Below are 16,977 nucleotides of genomic sequence, written 5' to 3'. Positions count from 1 at the left end.
ACTCCCCTCACAGAAGTTTATGTATGTTTCAAAGCGCTCTGATCTGCCACCTCCACATGCCATCACCACCTTTATAACAAATAGAGAAGCCTTGGCTGTGCTCTGTTCTGTTGTAAAGCACTTAGGAAGCGGCTAGAGCACGAAAGAAGGGTAGGGAGAAACACTCGATTACGTCTCGTGTTTCTCCCTACACTTCTTTCGTGCTCTAGCCGCTTCCTGTGTGCTTTATAACAGAACAGAGCACAGTCAAGGGGTCTCTATTTGTTAAATATACGAAAAAAGAAAGTTTTAATGATGACGTCATCTATACGTCTGTCCTCCAATAGATCATAAGTGAGAACCAATCAGAATGCGTGCATAACTGAACTTATTATATAAACTCTCATAGAGCACGCTCTTTTGACCAATGACAGCACGCGTTATATCCGAACTTTATTATGAAAAAAGGTTAAATAACCATCTGAATCAATTTCAGCCAACCCTCTTTAAGCCGCCTACATCAACCAGTTACCCAAACAATTTCCTGAAAACAGCTCGGTGTCCGCTAGAATCAGACCACCTCCTTTCCTTTGTTTCCTTGCACTTTCACGCTGATTGACAGCCCTGATGTTTAATCGAAATTTAAACTTCTATCTAGTGGATGCGCTTGCTCTTTATTTCTCAAACAGCCAGGAAATCAAGGAAATCGACTGATCTACGTGAAATGTACATGCCCATTCCATTTCGGCTACAGTACAATGGGATGGCTGACACAAAAAGACAAGCTTACGTACACTGATAACGCTCATGTGGTAAAGCTGTCCGAGTTTTTTAGAATTTCATGAATTGTAAAAGCTTATTGAACACCAAATGTTGCTGAAATGAACTCACGGACAAGTAATTCAGCCTCATGGTTTATCTTCTGCTGTTGCAGCCATTCTTTGCACTTTGCACTTTTTTCAGCTCCAAAAGAGGGTTTCTTTCTTCGTCTTCGAGCTCTTCAAACTCAGTAACTGTTCGTCTTCGTTGGAAACATTTTCGTTTTCTACAGTAAAGCTTCTGGGTGGTACAGGATTTGCAGTTTTGGGTAATTGATCTATGTTGTCTTCGGACGACTCGTCCAAATTTGTCACTATTATGAACAAAACTAATCGCCTCTTTCCCAGTTTCTTAGCTATCTCTGAGGTGCACATTGGTAGGTAGGTAGGTAGGTAGGTAAGGCCTGTTTTTAATTGTTGTTCCTCATTTGTTTGTTGCTGTTGTTGTTGTTGTTGTTTTTTTGATTTTTCATTTTCTTGTGTGACCTTAAATAGATAAAATTGAATTATTTGATTTTGTGACTTTGGGAGTAGTTCGATCGCTTGGTAAGTCCTCTTTTCAAATACTTAATTTATACTTACTTTAACAGAAATGTGTATCTTGTCAGAGGACTTGAAGAGTTTTTTCCTCACAACACATGGACTGTTAATTCAGTGGATCATCAAGTTTGATGGTAATTATTGACAATGCATCTTTGAAAAAATAATGCGAGTAACAGTAAATGTTTCCTGGTGCCTTCACAGGCTGCAGGAAGCAGGAAACTTTGGTCATATAGAGTTTTGGGTCACTTGGCTTGTAAGACTTCTTAGAATCATCACTGAACATTTTGACGGTTTGATTTGTTGTTTCATATCTATTTTCTCCATTTTATCAGGGAGTGTTTTACCACTGGGAAAAATGGAGCTGAATCCTATGACAGGTCTAGTGTTGCTGTCGAAAGCAACATCTGTTAGTGATGACAAACCCTCATTGGCTGATTTAGATACTGATTCAGATGAAGAAGATGGCCAAGGTATTGACCAAACATGGGGACAGATCCAGGAATTTGACAGAGGGAGGGGGAGAGGGGAAGCATCGTTTGATTTAAAAAAAAACAAACTAACAAACAAACTATTTTTCTTTATGTTGGACCCTAACATATATAAGCAAAGGAATGATTCAGGCCAAGTGAATATATTTGTTAAGAAGTAATATGTGATCCCACATTTCAAGAAGCTTTCTTTCAAAAATTTGTCAGATCTGATGGAGAGGGATCTGAACCCCACTCATCCTACCCCCCTGGATCTGCCACTGAAACAGGACCTTGAATACCATGATTTTGTCAATAATAAAGATCTGTCCCAGCTAAGACTGAGAAGTGCTAGTGATCATCAGATGATGTTCTTTCCTTTGTTTTCAATTCCTCACCAGGTCACCTAAAACCACACTTTGATAATTGCTGCAAGGTTTTTGAGCTGGATCCATGTGACAGCTATGGTAAAGTCTGTTTGGTTTACAAAGACATCAAAGCTGGTGGGTGAAGTTGGACAGTTCAAATAAAATCGTAGATTTTTCCAAGCTGCCAAATGGTTGATATAGATGTTGTGGTTCAATTTCATCCTTGGTTCAAATTTTGTTTTCTTTTGTTTTTGTGTATTGTAATGTATGATAACAAGTTTGAAACAAAGGAAAATAAAATTTGAACCAAGGACAAAATTTAACCACAACATAGACATTCTTTTATGTCAACTAAGTTCTTGGCATTGGAATATCCTTCATTTTTTCTGTCTCTCCTCTGCAAGTTTGCTAGTTCTCAAAATTAGTGGATTTTTGGTATATGCCCAAAATAGAGAAAAAAAAACTTGTCAATGCTCATCGCAATGTCCTGTTCTCAGGAGTAACAACAGGACAACCTGAGATCTGGTTTCTTGATCGTTCACTGGAATGGTGGTATCTTGCTTCATCTTTCAATGATTATTTCAGAATGATGATAGTACATCTTGGCCCTCCACTCTGGCAATATCTTTTTACTGCAACAGGTCTAAGTCCAGAAACAAAGGTAGGCATAACTTAATTTGTGATTTTGCAACAAGTTAAATTAGTCACTTATTATTGACTTAAGATTAATGTACTGGATTGGTAGGTCCTGGTTTGAGCCCATGGACTGAGTGGTAAATATGACGTGTTGTCGGAAGACTGTCAACACCAGATGTTCTAATTCTCTCAACTTTGAAGTTTATGATAAAGGTGTACTAACACAGAGTTCAGCAATCTTTTTTCTCGAACTTGCTTGAGCTTTTTTCCTTGGACTTAATTTTCCTGTAAGACAAGAATAAATGTTGCTTATTGTTACAAGAAGCAGGAGCCTTGTTCTTCAACTCTCAAGATCTGATTCAAATTAGAATTCTACCTTTTGGTTAATATACATTTCCTTGTAAATCAATTAACTAAAGAGAATTTGGTACTATATCAACTGAAGATAACACACTCTTCTTGATAACTTAGATTATTCTTATCCCTAAGTAGCTGGATGATGCAGTGAAAGTACAAGGAAAAGAGACAAGAAGACACTGATTTTATCCATGAAAATTACTTATTTCAAAAGTTCCAGTCTTTCTCGTTAGAGAGGATTTGAATTGATAGAACTCTATTGTACAGAAAAAAATAACAAGAACTTGACCATTCCATTCTATAATTCTTATGATGTTAGTTCTGAGAATTTGGTATTGGATGAACTAATACATATAATCCTTTGATTGATATCTGAATTTTTTAAATTCTCATCACTTGTTTCCTTGATATTGTATAATATTGTAAGGAAAAATTCTATCTTGGTCACTCATGGGAGTGAGAGGGTTATCAAACATATCTACCTTGTGCGCCATGTTATATTATCACTGTTACTTGACGATAGCTCATCTGAACTGTTGTTGATTTGATGTGAGCTATTGAGCTATTGATAGTTCACTGGTTGGTACGGGCGAATCACTATCCCCGTCAGTGGAAACTGATAATGATGATGATGATTTGTGTCCAGATGCCAGGCCTGATTCAGAATCAGATGAATTCTCATTATCATTCTCTTCTTCTGAATGAGATGAAAAGCCCTGTGATTCTTCAGTATACTTGACTGTTCTATTTAAATAAAAAGTACAGTCAAGGATTATAAAGGGAAGATGGCTCTGCAGCCAATGCTAAATTCAAATAAGGCTCTTGTTTTCTGAAGGTAACTGATCTTCTTGCTAGCTGTTTTGCCCTCTTAAAATTTAATTGTAAAGGAATTTCAGAGTTATGGGTAACCCAGTCTCCTATATCTAGAATGGCTGTGAAGGAGAGTGGAGGTAACTTATCTTCTCGCTAGCTGTTGTGCCCTCTTGAAAATAATTAATTTCCAAGGAATTTCCGAGTTATGGCAGAGTTCTAGGTAACCCAGTCTCTTACGTCCTGAGAAGGGCTGCAAAGGAGACTGCAGTATCCTTTGTTACCTCCAGCTGGAGGTAACTTCTAGCTACAGTAGCTGTTGTGCCTCTTTGAAAGTTACTAATTGCAAAGGAATTTCATTGGGACTTACCACCCAAGTCTCAACACCCATTTTTCTATTTTTCAAACTCAAACCTCCTGTCATAACCAGAGCTCTGAAATCAACAAAACAACTTTTAACAACGAAAAATCACTTTATTGATTTAAATAAACTATAGCTATTAACATGTTAAGATTATGAGTAAGTACTATTTGATCAACACTAAAACTGAGAGATCCTTTCTGTAACTCTCACAAAGCTTTTTTCCAAGGTTTTTGTGCATTTGGAAGCAAGAAAAATTTTTTAGATAATAAATTTCTAGTCGTTATCAGGCGCAAACGTCCTTTGTTTATGCCAAGTATAGCATTCTCCCCCACTTTAGTAAAAGAGTACAAGAGCCTCCTGAAAAGTTATTCTAGACTTTGGCAGAAAAAATGACTATCTAAAAAGTGAATAAAGTTTAGCGTAATTTGAACGTGCCATCACATGAAGTATTTAAAAGCGCTATTACCCTGATTAATGGCAAATGAATCAGATCTGAATTGATTCAGTCTGATAACTGAGACGGCGCCCACGCTCAAATAGGTGCCCTCCCCCAAATAAGCGCTTACTAGGCCTTTCTCGTTTGCAATCAGCAACATTTGAGCGACTTTTAGCGTCTAGAGCAATTTTTTGCTGTTCTAGCCAACTCGAGCAATTTTTGCCTTTCTGAGAATGTTTTTAACATAATCAAGGTTTAGAGCACATATCAAGCACGAAAAAAACTTCATATAACCTATTACTTGACATCGTTTCGCAGGCCTACTGCAATCCTTATCTGATATAATTAGAACGGATAATTGGCTGAAATGAAGCCCAAAAAAGTCCATCTTCGTTTCTTTATTTTCCAGAGTATTCTTAAATTACACCCATATTTGTAAGTAACTTCTTAAAGCTAAGTTTCAAGCTATATTTCTTTGCAGATGTTAGAAATTATTGTGTAGAACGAAAAATAAAGCTTTTAATTACTGTCTACAAACAAAATTTTAAGAAATTTAAGTAGCAACTTTATTAATTTAAGCAATTTTTTAGCAACTTTTTGACATTCCAGAGAGCAACTTTTCAGCATTTTGCGAGCACAATTAGGACAGACCTGGTACTGCTCCCTTTCCTATGAAATCAATTTGTATTGCCACTTTACAAAAAACTTTTTAAGCTTCCGCTACAGTAAAATTAGTTCAGCTTAACGGATTCCTTACGAGCGCCCTCCCTCGATTAAGCGTCCTTCTTCCGATAAGCGCCCCTCCTTTTATCCGAAATTTTAAGTAAGCGCCTGGCAGATGCTTATTCGAGGAAATACAGTTATTGAAATGTATATGAATATGGAGAACCAACTTAACAAATTTTTTTTTTGTGCAAAATACGAACAAGTGCAAATTCTTTACCTGTTTATTTATTGGCAAATTAGAAACTGTATTTGCATTAAGGACACGTTTAAGCGAAAGTAGTTTACCACTAAACGTTAACAAAAGTGTTGTCATGTGCTCTTCATTGGAAAAATGTGATGTTTACCCAGCCATGACCAGCGCTATTATAGCAACATTCATTACACTGACTTGTTCCATTGTTAAAAGAACCTCCCCCTCCCCCTCCCCCACAGGAAATATGTTCATTAGCCCCACCACTTCCCCCAGAATAACCTCCACCTCCGCCCGGTCCCTTCCTTGGTGTACAAAAACCACCGCCACCTCCAAACCCACCCCAAAACGATCCACCCTCTCCCCCTTGATGATATCCGAAACCTCCTTTCCCCCCACCATAAAAGGGTGGGCATATTGAATCGTGTCCATTTGTGTGGAAGCCGCCGCCGCCGCCGCCGCCGCCACCTATAATACAATCAAAAAGTGATCAGTGGTTCTCTTAAAAATAGCACCTATAAATTTGAGTTATTGCGATCAAACAACGATTGCAGTGTTTCGCAACGAGGTTTATTTCGTTATTTTTTTGAGGCTTAATTATTGCATGGACATTGTTAATGAAAAGCTTGTGAGGACAAGTCAGCTTTAGGGTTAGCTTCGACTCTCTGTTTAGTGTTTCTATTTAATCCAGGTTCAAAATTAGCGAATCTTTTTCGATGTCTTCTCCATCCATATATTCGCAGATCGCTGTAGAGAATTGGATAAATGTGCAGGAAAGTCAAAAAAGGAAAAAGCCAAATTTGACAGAATTTTAACTGCTTGTATGAGGCGTTTCTAAAGTATTATGAAAGAAAAGCTTCAAAATAATTTTGATAACTATTGATTTTATTAATCATTCAAAATCTAATTATTAGCGACTGACTCTCTCATTTGGTTGAAGATCCTGAAGGATGGCAGTGAAATGCAATGAAAATCTTAGTATTTGTGAAAAGAAAGTTCTCTACCTACCAGAAAACCTACTATTTGTACGTCCTCCATGTCCGTTGCTTCCCCCCGAACCCAATGGCGAGTTGTCCCCTGCATTCCCTGTGGTGTTTGTGGACGCATCACATCCCACATGTTGTTCTAACATATTTTTAATTCCCCCTCCACCTCCAGCTATAATCAAAGGCGTGTTGTCTTCTTTCACTACAAATGTACCTCCTCCGCCTCCAGCAGTTTGTTTGTCGTTATTTCCTCTTTTCCCTTTTTGACCAACAAGGACATGTATGATCTCATCTTTTGTCAAATTAAAGTGTCCAATCATCCGTGCCCCTCTTCCTCCGTTCTTGATGATACTGTCCTCACCGTATCCCCCGGAAGCTCCTATTGCTTCTATTCTGTATTCACCAGTATGTGGCACAGTCCACTGTTGAATACCGCTGGACACTGCAACTTGTCCGTCATGATCCTGACCTGTGTAGTAACTACCAATCGACTCTGAACCTTTCCATCCACTCTTACCAAGATTTGTAAACACAGCTGTAAACCCTGTGCAATAAACACAAAATAAAAGGGAGAATTTTTTGATACTAGTAAGAATTTGTCAAAAATGTAGTAGGAATTGTTTATAATGCCCACTACCACTTAGGAAAAAGATTCCTGTAAATTCGGCAGAAAAAGATAAAGAAGAAAAATCTCCTGAGAATTCCTCTAACAAGTAAGAATACTTGGTTGATACATCGCCTAAGATCCAATGAAAGATTAAATCAGTAGGAGTCAGAGGCGCTGAAGGAACAAATAAATCAATCAAAATGCACGCTTCCTGGCCCACGGAACGCTTTTTCCGAAAAGTGGAGAGGACGGGGAAAGTCAAGAAAGCGCCGTGATGGCAAGGTTGACCTTGTGCAGCAGAAGGAAAAAAAATTCTCAGGAATAAAGTTTCGATGGCAGTAAGAAGTTTGCTTACCATTCGTGATAAAAAGATTCGTGAAATCTTAAGAGACAGAAATGAGATGAAGAATGCTCAACAGATTGTGCAAAGTAGACAAGAATACCATTAAAAAATGCTTTAAAAAGAGGAAGATGGAACGAATCTTGACGTCAATAGATGACACAAACCTTAAACCGTTATCTTTTACAGAATGGATGAATAAACATATCCCTGTGGTGTCTCCCTCAATGCAAAATAGTGGCCTGAATTAAAAAGAAGCTAAAGAGAAAAGCACTTCTTCCCCTCTGCCACGAGTTTCTTTCTTCTCTTTCCTGGAATCAAACTATGTTTTTAGATATGCTTTGGTGGAGGGGTAAGGAAGTCTTCGTTAACAACAACTCATTACTTACCAGGAGATGGAGGGCAAATTTGTGAAGGCACAGAGAAGGAGGGGTTAAACTAAACGACATATTAGAGATTAAGAACTTAGGCACTTTCGTGCTATATTTGCTGAAGTAAAGCTGAAAAGAAAGAAAGAACAACTCACACTGCAACTTATTTAACATTCAAAATTTAAAAAACTCTCGCGCTACAGTACTGTCATACGAGCATTAACATTCAAAACTAAAAAACTTTCGCACCACTGTCACTCGTGCTAAGAAGTTTGTTCGAACCTCTTCGCGTCCCTTTGAAAAAAAAAACGATCTTTCGCGCTGTTATGGCGCGAGCTAAACAAAAAATTTTCTTTGCGCCTTCACCAACATTCACATTTATAAAAATTATTGTGCCATAATCGTCTCTGGAACCAACCATGACTCCCTCTGCGACTTCATCGAGCCTAAATATTTTCGTATCCATTACGTCTTTAAAAAACTCACGCTCTTTCGAGCTACTGTTGCCCAAGCCGCACAAGGAACTCCCTTTGCAACTTACTAAACATTCAAAATCATAAATTTTCGCGCTCTTGTTGCACGACCCATACAATCAACTCTTTTTACAACTTCCTAACCATTCAGCCCGTTTTGCGTATTTCTAAAAATCACGCTCTTTCGTGCCATCATTGCACGAGACGAACAAAAAACTATCTGCGACATCATCAACAGTGTGTATTCGAAAATATTTTAGTACCATTGTCGATCGAGCCAAAAAATTACAATATTTTGACTATTGTCTCTCTATGAAACTCCCTCTGCGATTTCACTGAGCCCAAAAGTTTTCCGTGTCGTTCAGAAAATCACCCACTTTTGCCTTACTGTCGTTCAAGCTATAAATCGAGTTTACTGTTTTGAAATTTGCGCTCTTTCTACGTCATTTTTCTCTCGTTCTACAGTGAAAGGTCTACATCGCAATAACAATGCTAAGGTAACTCACAGATTATAGAGACGCATGTCGCAAGAAAAAACAGTTGCTTTGGTTTAGCATCATTGATATCCAGTGGTTATTCACCCGTTAAAGAATTTCACGAAAATGTTCTCGAAGTTTAAGCAAGAAAAACCCTCGCATGTCCCCGAGGCAGAAATGCGAACTTGCATAATTCCCTTCAGCTTATTAGGGCATGCGACGCAGAATAAAAGTCCACGAGAATGAGAAATAAGCCAGTTGAAGAAAGAAAAAGCGATGGTTTTGTTAGAGGAAGTATGCGAGGAGGCGAATGATACTCTCATAAGAAGGTTTGGAGGCAGTGGCCTCACTTACGTGTCTGTATATTTTCCTGAACCAGCAACTAATCTCATAGTTGATCTTCTTATTGGTCAAGACCAGATGATCTTCATTTTGCAAAGGTTGAGTTGAGAGAAAAACTGGAGGAGAAGCAATCGCTAGACTAAGGCCGTTGGGGTGGTCGAATATTGGCTGTCCAGAAGGAAAAGCGTCGAGGAAGACGAACAGAACTAATCTCGCTAGTACCTTTTTTAAGCAGATCAAAGGCATTTAACGAACTGAACGACTCCATGAAGCGGTTCTAGGAAGTTGACACCTTAGGCGTTGACGAAAATTATGCAATACCGATAAAAAGAGAGGAGGAGATAGTCCTTGATAAGGTTCTAGTCTCATTCGTTCACGATGGAGAGCGTTACCAAGTTGCCACACCTTATAATCATGACCGTCCGTCGTTACCGGACAACTAGAGATGGCCTTCAGCCGCCTTAGAAATACAAAGAAGCGTTTAAATCGACAATATTTACTAGGAGAAGACTATCAGAACGCTATTGCATCTTACTCCGAAAAGGAGCCACAGTGTCAGTGGTACCTCCCTCACCTCTCTGTATGCCGTCCTGAGAGGTGCATTACAAAGACGAGAACCGTATTTGATACCAGTGCAAAGTTTCAAGATACATCTTTAAACGATAAAATTCCACCGGACCCCAAGCTTGAAGCAGATCTGTTCGAAGGCCTCGTACTCTTTCGCCGTTTTCAAGTAGCCATTGTATGTGACGTCAGTGAAATGTACTTACAAATAACCATCTCGCCTCTAGACTGTTCGATGTTTGGATTTCTTCAGAGGAATTTGGAAGAAAATCGAAATCTCGATGAAAATGACTTCGTGTTTGGAGATGCATCCGCTCCGCTTCGTGCCCAGTTTGTGTCTCAGGAAACACCAAGAAATAAAAGAGAGAATTTACCTTATGCCTCCGAAACTGTCCAGAAGTCAACGTACATATGCAGATACAATTCTTTGACAGTGCAATCCATTTGTTAAAAGAACTTCAAGATCTGCGGAGTAAAGCAGGAGAGAAGGCTCGTATATAGTTAATTTACTCTCCGGAGGTGCTATCATCCATTCCGTAGAAACTCAGAGCACTCGAAATTAACCTTAGCCACGACACTTTGCCGGTGACAAAAACCTTCGGAATTCTGTGGAATGCTCTAAAAGATGTTTTCTCTCCTCGAATCACTACTCCAGTTGAAAGTCTATCGTGGGGATAGTAACCGAAATGTTTGATCCATTAGGTCTCGCCAATCCGTCCATAGTCCAAGCAAAGATCCTCATTCAAGATTTGTGGGAAATGGGGGATGGGATGATACTGTTACTCAAGAGATCGCTGTGCAAGCCGAACGATGGTTTCCAGAGTTGGAGATCTTGAAAGAAATCACATTTCTTAGAAGTCTAAGGGAGTCAAAAGTGGAGAGATCGAGCAGCGCCCTCACTTTCATGGAAGCATAAACAGTGCTCATGAGATATTAAGCTATCTAAGATGTTCCTACGATAAAGAGTATTACAAGTCTTCATGATTGCATCCAAGACCAAGCTTGCTCCTTTCACGCTTATCACAACACTTCGATTGGAGTTACCAGCTTACACACATTCCCGTGGAATGGACGTTAAATACATTGTGACGATTCAACTTCGGGGACAGGTTCCGCAATTTCTTTCTCAAGCAGAAAGCGAGTGGCCACAAGTGAAGATCGAGGAGGGTCTAGAGGTCAAAACCGAGAAGTCTTTCATCCACACAGTTTCGTTTCTGTTGAAGTCGTCGAAGATAACAGGTGGAAACTAAAACCTGAAAATCGGTCAAGTTGGTACAACTCACGCGAGTGACATTGTGTATGATAAGATTTGTCGTGAAGTGCCACACAAAAGAGAAAGGACGGTTAGACGGTCCTCTTTCTCCAAACGAAATCAAGCTGAGTTACAAATAATCAGAGAAACGCAACGGGCTGATTTCACCGAGGAGTTCCTAGCTATTAAAATAGATGAGCCTTACAGAAGAGGAGTAAATTGCCAGAGCTGACTCCGAAAGTCGATCTTGATGGTCTACTTCGCTGCGATGGTCTACTAAGGTTTACTTAATGTCTACCTTACGATATGCGATTTCCGATAATTTTTCTGAGATGAGACTGGGCGACGAAGCTTATCGTAAAGCACCATCGTGAGGATGAACACCACGTTACCGGAACGAACTACAGGCTTGTTTACCTCTCCGCCAAGCATCGGATAGTTGAAGTGAAAGACAAAATTCGGGAAACAGTTACCTGTGCAGTTCGTTCCATTTCCGTGAAATCCATCTTTACACGTGCAGCTGTGAGATCCCAAGGTATTGTTACATTTAGCATTCACATCACAGGCGTGTGTTTCGTCAGTGCATTCGTCCAAATCTAGAACATTATAGAAGAAATGTCATGGAAATGAAACCTTTTTTTATGTTTCTCTCTTGTGATTTGTTAATGTTTGTTATTCTTGATTTATTTTTATCTTAGAGTCACCTCAGAAAAGTAAGGTGAGATAAAAAGCATAATGTGTTACCAACAGTTACCTGTGCAGTTAGTTCCATTTCCATGAAATCCATCTTTACACGAACACTTGTAAGATCCCAAGGTATTGTTACAATCAGCATTTACATCACAGTTGTGTGTTCCGTCAGAGCATTCGTCCAAATCTAGAACATTAAAAAAGAAGTATCATTTAAATGAAACCTGTTTTTTTGTTTTTTCTTGTGTTTTGTTAATGTTTGTTTGTTTGTATTTCTTGATTTGTTTTTATTTTAAAGACACCTCCGAAAAGTAAGGTGAGATAAGATAGCATGATCTGTTACAAACAGTTACCTGTGCAGTTAGTTCCATTTCCATGAAATCCATGTTTGCACGTGCACTTGTAAGATCCCAAGGTATTGTTACATTTAGCATTCACATCACAGATGTGTGTTTCGTCAGTGCATTCGTCCAAATCTGGAACATTATAGAAGAAATGTCATGGAAATGAAACCTTTTTTTATGTTTCTGTCTTGTGTTTTGTTAATGTTTGTTATTCTTGATTTATTTTTATCTTAGAGTCACCTCAGAAAAGTAAGGTGAGATAAGAAAGCATAATGTGTTACGAACAGTTACCTGTGCAGTAAGTTCCATTTCCATGAAATCCACCTTTACACGAACACTTGTAAGATCCCAAGGTATTGTTACAATCAGCATTTACATCACAGTTGTGTGTTCCGTCAGAGCATTCGTCCAAATCTAGAACATTAAAAAAGAAGTATCATTTAAATGAAACCTGTTTTTTTGTTTTTTCTTGTGTTTTGTTAATGTTTGTTTGTTTGTATTTCTTGATTTGTTTTTATTTTAAAGTCACCTCCGAAAAGTAAGGTGAGATAAGATAGCATGATCTGTTACAAACAGTTACCTGTGCAGTTAGTTCCATTTCCATGAAATCCGTGTTTGCACGTGCACTTGTAAGATCCCAAGGTATTGTTACACTCAGCATCCTTATCACAACTGTGTGTTCCGTCAGTACATTCGTTCAAGTCTAGAACATTAAGAAAGAAGCATTTAAATAAAACCTATTTTTTATGCTTTATCTTGTGTTTTGTTTTGTTATGGTTTGTATTCAATTCATAAAACTGGGAGGGTGAAATAAAAAAGCATGATAGGTTAAAAACAGTTACCTGTGCAATTGTTTTCATTCTCTTGAAATCCATATTTACACGTGTGGTTGTAAGATCTCAAGGTATTGTTACACTCAGCATTTACATCAGAGCCATTTGTTTCTTTACAAGAATCATCTATGTCTTAGAAAACAAAGTGAGCATCACAATTATGTCAAGGTTGTTGTTTTAATGCTTATGTTAACGTTTCCTGTTGTCAGATAAGAAAACTTACCAGTACAGTTTGTCTCAATTTCTTGATATCCCTCCTTACGCCTGCAGATATACGATCCGATGGTGTTATTGCACGTCGTATTGCCTTCGCAGCTGTGTTTCTTGGTGATACACTCATCTATATCTAAATGAAAATTAGACAAAATAATAATAATGATAATGACGACGATAAAAAAATAAAAGAGAGAGCGGAGATTGGAGAACTTAATGCTTTTCATCGTCTCGGTGATAAATTTATCGAATGATGGTATCATCTCTGACCTTGGCATAGAATTTGTATCCAGTTTTACTGACATCCGCTTCAGCAGTTGTTCATTGTAAAAAATGGTAAAAGAAAAAACAAATTTATCATCTTACTAACTGGAAACAAATTGCAGAGGATTGCTCACCTTCACCACAATCATGGCCTTCAAATCCAGATCCAAGAACACATAAACACTGATAATCTCTGTCTGTAAACCCAGCTTGGCATGTTGCATTATTCTTGCAAGGATTTCTGGCACAAGCATTCTTACGAACAAAACGAATAGGAGCACTTTAATTTTTGTGTTTACCTTCTGCGCATGCGTTCGTGTTTGCGAGTTCTGAATGTTATGCAGGTTTGTCAAATCTATAGGTCCTCTGTAATGGTCCTCGTGTGTGCTCTCATTCATATGCCCATATGTTCCACGCAAGCTGGCTTATTTTTCAAGCAAATGTCTGCGTTGAACATAGGTTCTCTTTATACACGTGGCACTGTTCAGAGCGAGAAAAAAAATGTGTCTAAATCCTCAAAATGTATCACAAAAACTCTGGAGGTAGGGATATTAAATTAATAATAATAAAAAATAATATGCTTCTCCCAATTCTCTATTTCAAAGTTTAAACGTGTAAGTATCATAACCTTTCTTTTGGTTGTTGGAGGGAGAATTAAGAGGAGGGGGATAGGCTAGGGAATCCTTGGTCTTGTTAAGAAGCTTCGACGAGACAAAGAATTTCATTCTCTTGGCTAATAAGCATCATCCTCACCTCAGCACCGCGGTAAATATAACTTTCGTTTTTCACCAGATCTTTATCGTGTTCAATAGTAGCGTTATTCAGATCACACTTGTGTGTTCCAGACAGCTGTGTTATCGTATGGAAGTTATAACTGACGCAGTTAGGTTCTAGGTAGCATTGCACCTTGCAGAGATCCTCGTCGAATACTTCAATAGTTCGAACCGTGTGATTCTCCAACCTGTAGCCAGGTTTAGGAAAACTGGTAAACTTCAAATTACGGCAGTTACCTGGTGAAATATTACGTTAAGTTAGAAAGTGGCTATGTAGTATTGAGCACATCTTTTGAAACTCCAAATCGAGAGCAGTGTTAGTGCTCAATTATTGCTTTGTTTTCCTTTTGTGTTTTTGCCACGAGAATAACACCAGTCGAGTGATTCTAATTTATACTCTGATTAATCACTTCTATTTTCATCTTCCTCCGGAAGTGTTCAGCTATCGTGATCAATTGTTGCCAAAATCAATAAACACCTTTTTCGATATCTAGAGTGACTCGTGTTTATCAAGTGTTATGTTGATCGTTTTCATTGTTACACATCGAGAGAGAGAAATTCAGTGGATAAGGTTCAGAAATTGCAGTGTTATAGGAGAAAGGTTAAGGAAGCACTTCTCCAAGTTTTAGGTCTCTTTGTTTTCCCAAACTTAAGATGTTCGTCGAAATGTTTGGCGCAAAGTTACAGAATCAAGTATGGAGCCGCCATGCTGGTGATTATCTTTGGTCCGCCAACATGGCGGCCGGGAATAGTGGAGGACTTCTGGAACTTACTTTGGCTATCTAGCCCACTGATTATCTAAACTAAACCAAAAAACGTATGAAAACACTTTTCCTAACAATTAATATGAAAAAAGGTTGAAAATCACCAGATAGCTCTATAAACGCAATCGGAGGTTTATGTCACGCAACCACCATAACTCTGAACTTCAAACTGCTTTGGTTTCCAAACCAAGCACGCTTTTGTGTTAAAAATTTGAAAACAGATACAAATTTAGACCCCCATATGCCTGATGAGGATAAAAATTTTCGTTGCCCTGTATTTTTGGATTTTCGAATTTGATGATGTCACGTGAAAATCAGAATGAAGTTCGGAAATAACACGCGCTGTCATTGGTTGAAAGGGCGTGTTCTACCAGAGTATAGAGCACGGAGCTGAGCCAAAGCTGTCACGTCATCTGCCAATTTGTACTTTGTCTACCCTTTTTTCGTTTCTTGGAAGTGAAATTTCGGAATAAGCGAGCCGGCAAGTAGCAACAGAAGAACCAAATAAGGGTTTGTAAACATGCCAAGCTCTGTAATTTGCACTATTCTAACGTGCGAGGAGACGAAAATCCTAGCAAAGAAAACAAAATGGACAATCGGAGTTTTGAAGGTTTTCACGCTCATTTAGATTATAAACTTACGTAAGGCAATAAAAATAAAACACAGCTGACACTCGTATAGTATATAAAGTTTAAATTCATGCAAATCATGAGCATGTCAGAGCAACAGCGATCATGCTGAGGTCCATCGCGACTGGCTTATCATGGCGATCTCCGGTCATCACAGTGCAGCAAACCTCAGAAATAACATCGGTCGCCCTTCGAGTGAACTGAACTAAGAGCTTGCTCTGATATCCTTCCCGATGCGTTGAGCGGGCCACATCACTCACAGCAGTCGAGTTTTTCGGCGCTGTCATCCCGAGCAATCTTTTTCCTGTGAATTCGGCTATCGTTCATTAAAAAAAAAACACGCCTTGCGCCGTTTGTTTTCTAATTGTCACGAGAAAAAACTGTGTTTTTATGAGCCACAATTCGGCCGGATTTCACTAAACTTTTCACGTTCAGATTCCGTATTAAGACTAAGACACACTTAAGGCAAAAGTGTTATATTCGGCCCACCGAACTATTTCAGTTTGTGAACTATTGCAGATTGTGCAATGCTCTAGGAGAGTATAGAGCATGCTGACGACACTGTTGTTCGCTCAGGAAGTAAGGTTTGTTTTGAAAATTGAAATTACTGCGTGGGGAATATAACGGATTTTTTCCTTTAAAACAAATAAAGAAGCCTTGACTGTGCCCTGTTCTGTTATGAAGCACTTTGGAAGTGGCTTGAGCACTCAAGAATTGGAGAGAAACACTCGGCGACTACGTCTCGTGTTTCTCCCTACACTTCTTTCGTACTCTACCGCCTCCTGCGTGCTTTATAACAGAAAAGAGCACAATGAAGCTTCTCTATTTATTTAATAATGGTCGAAAGTTTAAAGAACGTACCATGCTTAGAAGAAACGTCTGAGCATGTTTAGTTTCTTTACAAAGTTTATTGTCGGGATATTTTCGCGGAGATTTTTAACCCGGTCAATTCATGCAAAGCGTGTGTTGTTATGTCGTGAGTTTAGCCTTCGAGCATACGGCATACTGCGTAGATTAAGAAAAACAAACCGAGAGAAAAACAAACTCGCTCACGTATAACTCTCCTCGGTACGAAAAGCGATTAGGGCTAACTCTTTCAGCACTACTCAGGTCCTAGCCTTTTGACTCTAAAAATGTAACAAAAGTAGCGCGCATCAACAGTCACTAGAAGGCGAAACGCTGAACTTTACCCTCCAGCATGTACATTTCAAGAGTATAAATGAGTATAACAGGAACAATAAATCCTACTGTCGTCAACTGTCGTCTTTGTTAAGAAAATCTTTTTGTCGAAATCACCTGTTTTTTATTTCCCACAAACTTAGTTAGAACTTTCTTTCTAATGTGGATCAGCCAGGTTTTACC

General features: G+C 38.7%; 1 protein-coding gene and 1 pseudogene across 1 annotated transcript in view; one reads left to right on the top strand and one right to left on the bottom strand.

Annotated features, from left to right (window-relative positions):
- The first annotated feature begins 1,389 nt into the window (after nucleotides 1-1,389).
- The window catches only part of LOC136280230 (tubulin polyglutamylase complex subunit 2-like), a 20,055-nt pseudogene continuing 4,467 nt past the window's right edge, over nucleotides 1,390-16,977 (top strand).
- LOC131775285 (uncharacterized) overlaps nucleotides 5,699-16,977 on the bottom strand; it is an 11,938-nt gene continuing 659 nt past the window's right edge. The window contains exons 2-10 of the mRNA XM_066165105.1: nucleotides 14,203-14,459; nucleotides 13,584-13,704; nucleotides 12,720-12,842; nucleotides 12,431-12,553; nucleotides 12,149-12,271; nucleotides 11,860-11,982; nucleotides 11,579-11,701; nucleotides 6,715-7,224; nucleotides 5,699-6,162 (exon numbers count right to left, since the gene is read on the bottom strand). Coding sequence (XP_066021202.1) covers nucleotides 5,825-6,162; nucleotides 6,715-7,224; nucleotides 11,579-11,701; nucleotides 11,860-11,982; nucleotides 12,149-12,271; nucleotides 12,431-12,553; nucleotides 12,720-12,842; nucleotides 13,584-13,704; nucleotides 14,203-14,459 — 1,841 coding nt within the window. The 3' untranslated portion in view covers nucleotides 5,699-5,824. The remainder of the gene's footprint in view (nucleotides 6,163-6,714; nucleotides 7,225-11,578; nucleotides 11,702-11,859; nucleotides 11,983-12,148; nucleotides 12,272-12,430; nucleotides 12,554-12,719; nucleotides 12,843-13,583; nucleotides 13,705-14,202; nucleotides 14,460-16,977) is intronic.

This window comes from Pocillopora verrucosa, chromosome 4 (genome assembly GCF_036669915.1).
Source record: "Pocillopora verrucosa isolate sample1 chromosome 4, ASM3666991v2, whole genome shotgun sequence".
Lineage (NCBI taxonomy): Eukaryota > Metazoa > Cnidaria > Anthozoa > Scleractinia > Pocilloporidae > Pocillopora > Pocillopora verrucosa.
The sequence above is the reverse complement of the archived record's forward strand: the minus strand, read 5'-3'. Positions and strand labels throughout refer to the sequence as shown.